Below are 13,491 nucleotides of genomic sequence, written 5' to 3' on the forward strand. Positions count from 1 at the left end.
ACACACAGAAACTATTTGGATAGAATTAAACGAAAAAGCTAATAATATTATAATAGGAGTAATATATAGGCCACCAAATTTAGACAGAATGGAAGCAAAGCACCTATGGGATGAAATATCTAGAGCATCTAGATCTTACAGTATTTATGTCATGGGTGACTTTAATTTTAGCGGAATAAACTGGTTGAACAAAACAGGGAATAGTGAAGCAGAAGATTTTCTAGAATTAATTGACGATTGCTTTCTTACGCAACACATTAAGGAACCAACACGGGAAAATAATATTTTAGATTTAGTGTTAACTAACAGGGAAACGCAAATTAATGACATCGAAATAGGGAGTGAGCTAGGGAGCAGTGATCACAAAGAAATCAGATTTAGCATAGAATGGAATAGACCAGTAGGAGAAAATTCTGTTAAAGTGCCAGATTTTCGAAAAGCTGATTTTAATAGCCTAAGAAATTTTTTGGGTCAAATTGATTGGAAAGTCTTGGGTATGGGGTGTGGGCCGGTCTTGGAGCGAGACATGAACCCAGCGATAGGTGACTTAAATGGGGATTTCGATGTGGATTCAATATATAACTTATTTAAGAATATTCTAAACAAAGCACAGGAACGTAGTATACCATACAAATTGAATAGATCGAATACTAATGACCCAAAGTGGATAACAAAGAATTTGAAGAACCTTATAGGTAAAAAGAGAGCTTGGTACAAAAGGATTAAAAATGGGGAGGTCACTTTAGAACAGGAATTCGTACAACTGGTTAGAAATGTTAAAAAAGAGATAAGGAAAGCAAAAAGAAACTATGAAGTTCGCATAGCAGGGCAAGCAAAGACAAATCCTAAAGGTTTTTTTCAGTTATATCGTACTAAGACTAGGGAAAGGATAGGTCCATTAAAAACTGATACAGGTCAAATAACAGATAGTGATGAAGAGATGAGTAGTATTTTTAATAAATATTTTGTATCTGTATTTACTAAAGAGGAACTTAACAATATGCCTTCAGCTGAACAAGTCTATGTGGGTGGGGACGAGGACAGGTTGACGAGTTTAGCAGTTACCAGGGAGGATGTTCTTAAACAAATAGTAAAACTCAAACCAAACAAATCCCCAGGGCCGGATGAAGTGTTTGCCAGGGTGCTTAAAGAATGCAAAGAGGAGCTTTGTGACCCACTGTCAACCATATTTAATAAATCAATAGAGTCAGGCAGAGTGCCAGAGTTTTGGAAAGTTGCTAATGTGATACCAGTTTTTAAGAAAGGAGATAGATCACTTGCGTCTAACTATCGACCAATTAGCCTAACGTCTATTGTGGGAAAGTTACTCGAATCTATAATAGCAAATAAAATTCGTCTTCATCTTGAAAAACATAAATTAATAATTGAGTCTCAACATGGTTTTATAAATGGCCGTTCATGTTTAACAAATTTGTTATCTTTTTATTCTAGCATTGTTGAGGCAGTTGATAGTGGTAAGGATTGCGATGTTGTATACCTTGACTTTAGCAAAGCTTTTGATACAGTGCCACATGAAAGACTGATTAAAAAGATAGAGTCTCATGGTATTGGGGGTGCTATATTAAGCTGGATTAGGGCATGGCTATACCAAAGGAAACAGAGAGTTAGTATAAATGGAATCAAGTCAGAGTGGGAAAATGTTGTAAGTGGAGTGCCTCAAGGCTCTGTCCTGGGACCTCTGTTGTTTATAATATATATAAATGATTTAGATTCAGGTTTGAGTAGCAACATTTGCAAATTTGCCGATGATACGAAAATCGGTAGGGAAATTAATTCGGAGGAGGACTCACTATCACTTCAAGTTGATCTAGATAGGGTTTTGAAATGGTCAAAGGATTGGCAGATGCAGTTTAATGCTGATAAATGTAAAGTTCTGAGGTTAGGTAATGATGATAGAGTTACAAGATACGAGCTAGATGGTGTTGTGATTGCGAAGTCGGATTGCGAAAGGGATCTGGGAGTTATGATTAGTAAGAATTTAAAACAAAAGGATCAATGCATAAATGTTCGTAATAAGGCAAATCGGACACTTGGATTTATTAATCGCAGCGTTAGTAACAAGACACCTGGTGTGGTTCTCAAGCTATATCTTGCTCTAGTTAGGCCCCATTTAGATTATGCAGTTCAGTTTTGGTCGCCATATTATAGAATGGATATAAATTCACTTGAACGTGTCCAGCGTAGGATGACTAAGTTAATTCCCCAAATTAGAAATCTTTCATATGAAGAAAGATTAACAAAGCTTAAGTTGCATTCACTGGAAAAGCGAAGAGTTAGGGGCGACATGATAGAGGTTTACAAGTGGGTGAATGGACATAACAAGGGGGATATTAATAGGGTATTAAAAGTATCAACACAGGACAGAACACGAAACAATGGGTATAAATTGGATAAGTTTAGATTTAGGAAAGACTTGGGTAAATACTGGTTCAGTAACAGGGTTGTTGATTTGTGGAACCAATTGCCGCGTAACGTGGTGGAGGTGGGGTCCCTCGATTGTTTCAAGCGCGGATTGGACAAGTATATGAGTGGGATTGGGTGGTTATAGAATAGGAGCTGCCTCGAATGGGCCAGTAGGCCTTCTGCAGTTACCTTTGTTCTTATGTTATGTTATGTATGTTATATGCCGATGATATTTTGTTTCAGGGCAAAGATATTTCAAAGGTTCAAACAGTGTTGGACAATTTCGGAAACCTGTGTCACCATATGGGATTGGTGGTTAATGAAAACAAAACTAAGTTTGAATGTAGAAGTCGGAGCACCATTGTTTTGAAAATAAACGATAAAAATATAGAGAGAGTTAATATATATAAATATTTAGGCATATATGTTGGATATACCCATGAGAGTTTGGAAGCTGAGATGAACAGACTGTTGGGTCAATGTCGGAAGAGATTACAACCTCTGAAGGCTTTGGCATGCTGTGGAAAGGGAGTGGGAGTTGATTGATGAAGATTAGAACACCTTAGAACATTATGTATTAGAGTGTCACCTTATTGAAAAATATAGAAATAAGGAAATAAATAGTGTACCACATCAAATTGTTTGGATGTGTGATAATGGTATAATAGACAGTATACTTAGGAGCTACAAGAATTTTGCCCCAAGAATGTAACAATCATATGCTGTACTTGCTGTATGCAATGTTAAATGGGATTCTTGTACTGTTATATGTCTATTTGTACTCACTGAATTTGTGCGCCCCTTGAGGGACTTGAAGTAGAGGGGGGTAGAAATAGCCTAAGCTACTCTATCCCTTTGAGATGTATTTATTGCTTATCTCAATAAAGATACTTGAACTTGAACTTGGTATAAATTGTATAAGTTTATATTTAGAAAGACTTGGATAAATACTGGTTCGGTAACAGCTAGGTTGTTGATTTATGGAAACAATTACCGCGAAATGTAGTGGAGGTTGGATCCCTCGATTGTTTCAAGCGTGGGTTGGACATGTATATGAGTGGGATTGGGTGGTTATAAATAGGAGCTGCCTCGTATGGGCCAATAGGCCTTCTGCAGTTACCTTGTTCTTATTTTCTTATGTTTGTTTCAAGCGAAGGTTAAATATAAATATATAACAATGAGATTCGGTGTATATAAATAGAAGCTGCCTCGTATGGGCCAATAGTCTTTCTGCAGTTACTTTCATTCTTATGTTCTTATAATCTTTCCTCTCTCATTTTTTGTCTTTCTCATCTTTCTTACACTCATCCAACCCACACCTCCTTATTTCTTGTTGCTCTTACCTTTTACCTCCTGTACTGAGCTACATTGACACTCCGTTCTGAGTAGCTAAATCTATAACAACAACAACTTTCACCCCCTCTTACCAGCTCCTCATCTCACTCTTGCCTTATATATGCTTGCCCCTCTACGCACTTATGACAATTGACTTGAAAACGGTTCTGGACGGATCGAAACTTCGCCATCTCATCTTCTAGTTTGGTCAAGATTAAATAATTCCTGGACTTACGGGAACACTACTTTCATATGAACTTGGAGATGACAACTAAAATAATGATTCGTACTGGTGATAAGCCCCACAAGTGTCCCAGGTGCCCAGCTAAATTCAAGGATCTTAGCACTTTGACATGGCACATGTTTGTACATTTTAAATATAATCCAAACAAGTGTCCCAAGTGCGAGAAGAAATTCAAGAAACCTATAGGTTTGAGACACCATCTGTTAATACATTCGGATGATAGGCCTCACGAGTGTCCTAAGTGTGAAAGAAAATTTAAAAACGATGGAACTTTGAGACATCACATGTTAGTACATTCAGAAGATAGACCTCACGAGTGTCCGGAGTGTGAGAAAAGGTTCAAGTCCTCTGGAACGTTGAAACGACACCTGTTGGTACATTCTGATAAGCTTCACCAGTGTCCTGAGTGTGCAAGACAATTCAAAAACCATCACAATATGAAACGGCACATGTTACTACATATGAACGATGAACCTCATAAGTGTCCTGATTGTGGCAAAAGTTACAGTTTTTGTGGAAATATGAAGAAACGTGTAGAATACTGACTTTCTCACAAGTGTGAGAAAAGTCAACTTACAAATATGAAGAGGCAGGAAGAGGTGCACTCTGATGATAGAGTTAATCGGTGCCCCAGCGAGCAACACGAAGCAGAAGAGGCATCAGTTCCACAAAATATGTTAGTGAAGTTTGAGAATGAATCTGATGAGTTTTCTAGAAGCAACAAGTGTAATGGAGTGGATGTTCATTGAATGTTTTGGGATCATCTTATGTGTCAATAAACATATTACCTAAAATAAAAGTTATAGATCAATGTGTTTTTATTACTGCATTTTCACTACAACTTTGAATTGGGTGTACCTCAATTTTATACCATATCAATCTCCAACAAGTCTTTACTGTACTGTAAAGAACTTGTTACCCAAGGGAATGATTCTGTGATCACTTCATTTTCTAGTGTGTGGTCTCGTCATCATACTGGCTTAACAGAACTGGGAATAATGAGATGGCTTAGAGCCTTAGGGCTCTAAGCCCCCTCTGGGACCTCTGTTGTTTATAATATATATCAATGATTTATATTCACGTTTGAGTAGCAACATTTGCAAATTTGCCGATGATACAAAAATCGGCAGGGAAATTAACACGGAAGGAGACTCACTATCACTTCAAGTTGATCTAAATAGGGTTTTGAAATGGTCAAAGGATTGGCAGATGCAGTTTAATGCTGATAAATGTAAAGTTTTGAGGCTTGGTAATGCGTTACAAGATACGAGCTAGATGGTGTTGAGATTGCGAAGTCGAATTGCGAAGTCTGGGAGTTATGATAAGTAAGAATTTAAAACAAAAGGATCAATGCCGTAATAAGGCAAATAGGACATCACTGCTTGCTCTGTGATGGCAATCACCCCGCAATTTCCTACCGCTGCCCCCGCAGACAGGAAATCATCAAGGCCCAGGTTGAAGCCAAAAGAAACAACTCGTCTACTTCCTCGACCAGAGCCCCAAGCCTTCAACCCACCACCTTAGCTCTCACTAGTCGACCAGAAGACTTTCCGGTCTTACCAATTACCTTCTCATTGTGGACCCAAGGTCCCACAGACTCCTTCACAGCCCCCTGCAAGGATAATGCAGGCATTATCCTTGGTCTTCTTAAACAAGCGGAAAGGCTTGCAGGACCAGACAACCAGCGCTTTGTCAGTGAACTAAACGCATTATACATAGACAATGGCCTGGCCCCCATCATAGCCACTAGCGCGAATCTCACTGCCTCCTCTCCGGAGACTACCACCAGGACGACCAGGTGGTCAACTTCAACACCGACTCCTGAACCGCCCATGACCCGGGCGACACTCACCAGACCACTCCACAAGTGATCATTTGAATTCCATCATGGAATTCCAATTGACTTATAATCGATCCAGCAATGCTGCTCAGTGTAGGAAAAGATCATCGATAATAGATACTAGTTCCGAAAGTGACGGCGAGTAGCATCACGTGAATAAGGCTAACAGGACAAGCCACTCCATGATGACCCATCGCCCATTAATCTCTCCAGCTTCTCCAGCTCTCCCAGCGCCTCAGACTAGATCTATGCTTCCAGTCTTCAAAGTGCAGCACACAGAAGGTAAGTCTTCCTACGCTACTGTAGTGGACCTGGAAAAAGAGTACCCCCAGCTCCAGGTCAGAGCAAAACCTAATCTCAAAGGAGAATACATTCTGAGGCCTAAAGACGAGTCGGCCGCTACGATTCTAAAAAATTACGCAAAATGTGAGGAACTGAAACCAGAGGATAAAATAAGTAAAATCATTGTCCTCCACTATCCCTTGCATATGGCCCTTGGCCATCTCGAAAAGCTGAACTATGTGGTGTCAGCCGAGAGATGCCAAGTACGAACCACAAAACAGGAAACTCGACAAGGCCAATAGGAGTAGCAATTCCAGTGACAAGTCCTTCTCACAGTAAAAGGACGGATCCCGGAGAAACTTGACCTTGGAATCTGGGGTGTGTTCCAACACAGGCCTTACACCCCAGAACCCCTAAGATGCTTTAGATGTCAGAGATTTGAGCATCACAAAGATGGCTGCCAACACCCAGTGAGGTGCGGAGTCTGCAGCCAGCCCCATGATACAAAAACATGTATTGATAAATTCAAGGCAAACCACCCTGTTCAGGCAAAATGCCCAAATTGTTCCAAGGCACATCATGCCTGGAACTTGAAATGCTCAAAAGGCTTCAAACGAACCCCACCACGCCTACAGCGGAGCCGAAACCCCCACCAAAACGAATACCAGCTCCCATGCCCACTAAATCCGCGTGGGGTCTACCCATTCAGGAAGAGGGGGCACATGGCCCTTCACCATCGGCCATGGTGAAGGGTGAGAAGACAGTACAGGACAAAAAGTAAGATGGAGGACACAAGAATCATGTTCAAAGCAGTCGGCCTCCCATTTCATCCAGCAAGCACACTGGGGCCAATAGGAGTAGCAATTCCAGTGCCAAAGTTACCACCAAAAGCCACTAGGCCCCTAACCTGCACAACATTAAATAGTGCTCCCACTGAACTGGACGCTCTCTGGCCAATGCTCAAAACTTTGGTCACTGAGTTGATCGAAAGTCTTCACATGGAATCAAGCAAACCACAGAGACTCGGAACTTTCACCTTACCAGCTCCTCATCTCACTCTTGCCTTATATATGCTTGCCCCTCTTATATATGCTTGCCCCTCTACACACTTATTTCCCACCACCACACACAATTGGTCCGGGAGATCATCTCCCGTCACGCAGGGTGCAGTTGCACCTCCACAGATCTCCAGTATCAGTTCTTGATACTGGTGATGGCTCGAAAGGGCCACCACTTACGAGCTATTCATGCCCGTGCCACCTTTTGAGTGGCTTCATCTTCATCTTCCTCATCTGTTTAAAACACGGGAGACATCTCCCGTCACGCTGGGTGCAGTCGCACCTCCACAGATCTCCAGTATCATCTATTGATCTCCAGTATCATCTATTGATACTGGTGATGGCTCAAAAGGGCCACCACTTACCAATTCATGCCCGTGCCACCTATTGGGTGGCTTCATCTTCATCTTAACACATTCACAAGGGAGACATCTCCCATCATGCAGGGTGCATTCGCACCTCCACAGATCTCCAGTATCAGCTCTTGATACTGGGAATGGCTTAAAAAGGCCACCACTTACGGGCTATTCATGCCCGTGCCACCTTTTGGGTGGCTTAATCTTCATCATCATCATCATCATCACACTTATGCCCACGGGAGACACCTCCCGTCACGCAGGGTGCAGTCGCACCTCCACAGATCTCCAGTATCAGCTCTTGATACTGGCAATGGCTTAAAAAGGGCCACCACTTACGGGCTATTCATGCCCGTGCCACCTTTTGGGTGGCTTAATCTTCATCAATCAATCACACTTATGCATCTGGTCACCATTTGGTCCGGGAGACATCTCCCGTCACGCAGGGTGCAGTCGCACCTCCACAGATCTCCAGTATCATCTATTGATCCACAGATCTCCAGTATCAGCTCTTGATACTGGTAATGGCTCAAAAGGGCCACCACTTACGGGCTATTCATGCCCGTGCCACCTTTTCGATGGTTTAATCGTCATCTTGGACACATTCATGGGAGACATCTCCCGTCATGCTGGGTGCAGACGCACCTCCACAGATCTCCAGTATCATCTATTGATACTGGTGATGGCTCAAAAGGGCCACCACTTACCAATTCATGCCCGTGCCACCTATTGGGTGGCTTCATCTTCATCTTAACACATTCACAAGGGAGACATCTCCCATCATGCAGGGTGCATTCGCACCTCCACAGATCTCCAGTATCAGCTCTTGATACTGGTAATGGCTTAAAATGGCCACCACTTACGGGCTATTCATGCCCGTGCCACCTTTTGGGTGGCTTAATCTTCATCATCATCATCATCACACTTATGCCCACATCCAAGGAGGCAGATTAGACCTAACCTTCGTTTCAGCCTCCCTAAGAGATGCAGCAACATGGTCAGTTGAGCCCACACTCACAAGCGGTCCAAATTCAAAAAGTCTATGGGGTCCAAATTGATCTTCAGTTAGACCTACCCACCCCACCTCCGCCTCCATCTGAAGCCTGGAACTTTGCTTTAGCAAACTGGTACCGATTTCAAAACCTCATTTCAGAGTGGCAAAGAAACTATGATCTTCCCGAAGACATTAATCAGGCAGAACAAGAATTTGTCAAAGCGATTCAAAGTGCAGCCATCCACTCAATCCCACTGAAAAAACAGTCCACCGGACACCATAAAGATCATTGGTACTATTGCGAACGTGTCAAAGAACTCAACCATAGACTCAATAGAACAAGAAAGCTATACAAAAAGCAGCCAAGTGACCGCAACAGGATCTTACTTTGTGAGGTCAAGTAACATGTACATCGAGAGACCAGACAAATAAAAGAACAAAAGTGGCTAGAATGGTGTTCACACCTGAATGAACACACCTCTCTCGGGGAGATGTGGCAGCATATTCACCGGGCCAAAGGGAATAAAACACCTAAAGCTCCACACCCCAAAGATCCTCAACAGGAAGCCGAAGTACTGGCAACCAGGTTTGCAGAGAGAGCAGCCAGCAATCAACTTCCACCAGATGTATTAGCAGTACAGACCGGACTAGAGGAAGAAAGGCGGCACAGAATCCTTACAGCATGTGAAGAAGTCTCTGACACTAATGCCCCCTTCACACTGGATGAGCTCAATCGGGCTAAGGAAAACTCCAAGGATACATCCCCTGGAGCCGACAAAATAACCTATAAAATGATTAGAAACCTCGGCCCAGAGGGAGACGCTGCATACCTAAGGTTAATTAATTTAGCCTGGACTTCTCAAACTAGACCTTCTGCTTGGAATAGAGCACACATAGTGCCGATCCCAAAACCCAAAGATCCAGCTAATCCCAGGCCCATCTCTCTCCAAAGCTGTGCAGCCAAGACGGCTGACAGAATGGCACTCAACAGACTGGAGTGGAAAATGCCTAAACTGCATCATGATATGTATGCCTATAGAAGAGGGGTTGGCACAGTGGAATGTATTACAACTCTGTTAGCCCACTTGAATGACAGACCAGGAATGCTGATATTCCTGGACCTCGAAAAAGCCTTTGAACTGGCTAGCGCCCCAGCTATTCTCTGCTGCCTCATTGACAAAGAGGTCAGAGGCAACCTGCTCTCCTGGACCAAAAACTGTCTCATAAACAGAGAAGCAAGAGTAAAACTTCATGGCACAGTCTCTGAGTACAAAAGACATGAAAATGGTACACCGCAAGGAGGTATTCTTAGCCCTCTTCTCTTCAACTGTTTAATGGAAAGAATAATGAGGTTGAAACTCCCACATCACTGCAGGCTGCTAAACTACGCAGACGACTTTGTCATCATCATAAAAGGAAGGGATGCGGCGCGCCTTGCACCCAAATGCTTAGACTGCATCAGTAAAGAGGCAAAACAGATTGGGATCAAACTCAACCCCTCAAAGTCAAAGGCCATGCCCATAAAAATAGCGAAGCCCAACATCCAACTCACAGTACAGGGTCAACCAATAGAATGGGTCGACACCTATCAGTATCTAGGAATCATCCTGGACACACACCTGAATTTTAATGCTGAGGTCACATACTTGAGAGAGCGAACTGCGGCCCGGACGGCAATCCTCAGGTCGCTAACCTCCCTTTCTGGAGGAGCCAATCTGCAAGTCCTTCGCACATACTATGTACAGGCAGTCAGATCAGTGATCGATTATGCCGCACCTGCACTCACAAATCTATCACACCAACAGTGGAAAAAGCTTGAAGTTGCCCAAAACAATGCTATGAGAGCTGCACTGGGAGCCCCCATGTGGACCAGGCTTGAAACTCTTAGACTGGAGACGGGTTTGCCCTCTCTACAAGAAAGAATATCACAAAGGACAGCTACAATTATCAGTAAGATAATTATTTCTTCTGATCCAATCCCAGTACGGCAGGCTTTGGTGGTTGGACTAAGCCAAAACAATGGAAACTCTTGGGTTGCAAGAGCAGGAAAAGTCCTAAACAGACTACATTTAAAAATCATGATTCTTGATAGAGAGGGTGATCATCCACACCCAAATTACACTCCTTCCGCGCCGTGGGAAGAGCCTACTTTCAAAATAGTAATAGAAAGTCTCCCAATGAAAAAGGCTGCCTATGATCCGACAATCCTAAGGCGCATAATAGAAGAGCAAATGTATAGCATAGCAGTAGCAGGAGCCACCCACATCTTCACAGACGGATCGGTGGACACAGAAAATGAGAGTGCTGGCGCTGCTTTTTGCACGACCAGCGTTCAGGCATATTGGAGACTGGGAGGACTAGTATCATCAACCCAAACTGAGCTGTTCGCCATACAACAGGCATTCGCATATGTGATTGCACAAAACACTCAAAATGCAATCATACACACAGACTCAAAAGCTGCACTTCAAATACTAGGACAAAAACAGTGGAAAGATAATGTGGAAATAATTACCACCATTTTGTATCAAGGAGCAGTCGCTAAAGGCAAAGGCCTCAACATAACTTTAAACTGGATCCCATCCCATATTGGAATCCCATTAAATGAAAAAGCTGATGAAATTGCTAAATTGGCAACTCGTCATCCAGTGATACATAAAACAATTCAACCCAGCCTAGAGAACATAAAAAACATCATCATCAAAAAACTCTCACATCTCAACAAAGCCTACCTACACCAGAGAATAGCTGAAGGTTCGCCATCTACAACATGGTATCTTCAGGCAACCAAATTAGAAAGGTTAAATATCCCAAAAGGAATCCACAGGGAAATAGCAGTTAGGCTTATATAGACTACGTCTAGGTTACAGATGCAACTGGGAGATTGGTGAACCCCGACAGAGAGAGTGCATCTTCTGCCAAACTGTCACAGAAAACAAGTAACAGTAACGTTAGTAACAGGTGTCTTGTTACTAACGCTTTCGCAGCGTTAGTAACAAGACACCTGGTGTGGTTCTCAAGCTATATCTTGCTCTAGTTAGGCCCCATTTAGATTATGCAGTTCAGTTTTGGTCGCCATATTATAGAATGGATATAAATTCACTTGAACGTGTCCAGCGTAGGATGACTAAGTTAATTCCCCAAATTAGAAATCTTTCATATGAAGAAAGATTAACAAAGCTTAAGTTGCATTCACTGGAAAGGCGAAGAGTTAGGGGTGACATGATAGAGGTTTACAAGTGGATGAATGGACATAACCGGGGGGATATTAATAGGGTATTAAAAGTATCAACACAGGACAGAACACGAAACAATGGATATAAATTGGATAAGTTTAGATTTAGGAAAGACTTGGGTAAATACTGGTTCAGTAACAGGGTTGTTGATTTGTGGAACCAATTGCCGCGTAACATTGTGGAGGTGGGGTCCCTCGATTGTTTCAAGCACGGGTTGGACAAGTATATGAGTGGGATTGGGTGGTTATAGAATAGGAGCTGCCTCGTATGGGCCAATAGGCCTTCTGCAGTTACCTTTGTTCTTATGTTCTTATGTTCTTATGGGAAAATGTTGTAAGTGGAGTGCCTCAAGGCTCTGTCCTGGGACCTCTGTTGTTTATAATATATATAAATGATTTAGATTCAGGTTTGAGTAGCAACATTTGCAAATTTGCCGATGATACGAAAATCGGTAGGGAAATTAATTCGGAGGAGGACTCACTATCACTTCAAGTTGATCTAGATAGGGTTTTGAAATGGTCAAAGGATTGGCAGATGCAGTTTAATGCTGATAAATGTAAAGTTCTGAGGTTAGGTAATGATGATAGTTACAAGATACGAGCTAGATGGTGTTGTGATTGCGAAGTCGGATTGCGAAAGGGATCTGGGAGTTATGATTAGTAAGAATTTAAAACAAAAGGATCAATGCATAAATGTTCGTAATAAGGCAAATCGGACACTTCGATTTATTAATCGCAGCGTTAGTAACAAGACACCTGGTGTGGTTCTCAAGCTATATCTTGCTCTAGTTAGGCCCCATTTAGATTATGCAGTTCAGTTTTGGTCGCCATATTATAGAATGGATATAAATTCACTTGAACGTGTCCAGCGTAGGATGACTAAGTTAATTCCCCAAATTAGAAATCTTTCATATGAAGAAAGATTAACAAAGCTTAAGTTGCATTCACTGGAAAGGCGAAGAGTTAGGGGTGACATGATAGAGGTTTACAAGTGGATGAATGGACATAACCGGGGGGATATTAATAGGGTATTAAAAGTATCAACACAGGACAGAACACGAAACAATGGATATAAATTGGATAAGTTTAGATTTAGGAAAGACTTGGGTAAATACTGGTTCAGTAACAGGGTTGTTGATTTGTGGAACCAATTGCCGCGTAACATTGTGGAGGTGGGGTCCCTCGATTGTTTCAAGCACGGGTTGGACAAGTATATGAGTGGGATTGGGTGGTTATAGAATAGGAGCTGCCTCGTATGGGCCAATAGGCCTTCTGCAGTTACCTTTGTTCTTATGTTCTTATGTTCTTAAAAGCCATTACTTCACTATCTTCTGGAATGTGAAGCAACCAATGACCTTAGAAGCGCTTTAAGAGTTCCTGAATCATGCAGTGGCCACCCTGAAGCCATCAACACAGCCACTCTCCTGGTCAACAAAGGTGTCCAGCAGCTGGACACCCTCATAAAGACTGTGAAGCAGTATCCTCCCCCACGATAACAGCTTGATGGTTAAAAGCAACCTCAGAACACTGGGAAAAAAAAATTGTACCACTTACGGGCTATTCATGCCCGTGCCACCTCTTGGGTGGCTTAATTTTTATCAATCAATCAATCACACTTATGACTTGTATTTCTGGAAGCTGGTCCAGTAGATGTGTAATGTGTATGCCGGCTTCATTTGTTTTGTTCGAGCCCAGTGCCAATCGATGATGGGCATTAAAATCT

The 13,491-nt window shown here is 42.3% G+C and overlaps 1 protein-coding gene across 1 annotated transcript; it reads left to right on the top strand.

Annotated features, from left to right (window-relative positions):
• Nucleotides 1–4,023: 4,023 nt before the first annotated feature.
• LOC138365642 (zinc finger protein 85-like) lies at nt 4,024–4,752 on the top strand. The gene is made up of 2 exons (XM_069326129.1): nt 4,024–4,377; nt 4,561–4,752. Exons 1-2 carry the CDS (start codon nt 4,024–4,026, stop codon nt 4,750–4,752), a joined length of 546 nt encoding a protein of 181 aa, XP_069182230.1.
• The last annotated feature ends 8,739 nt before the right edge of the window (nt 4,753–13,491 follow it).

Source organism: Procambarus clarkii, chromosome 2 (genome assembly GCF_040958095.1).
Source record: "Procambarus clarkii isolate CNS0578487 chromosome 2, FALCON_Pclarkii_2.0, whole genome shotgun sequence".
NCBI lineage: Eukaryota > Metazoa > Arthropoda > Malacostraca > Decapoda > Cambaridae > Procambarus > Procambarus clarkii.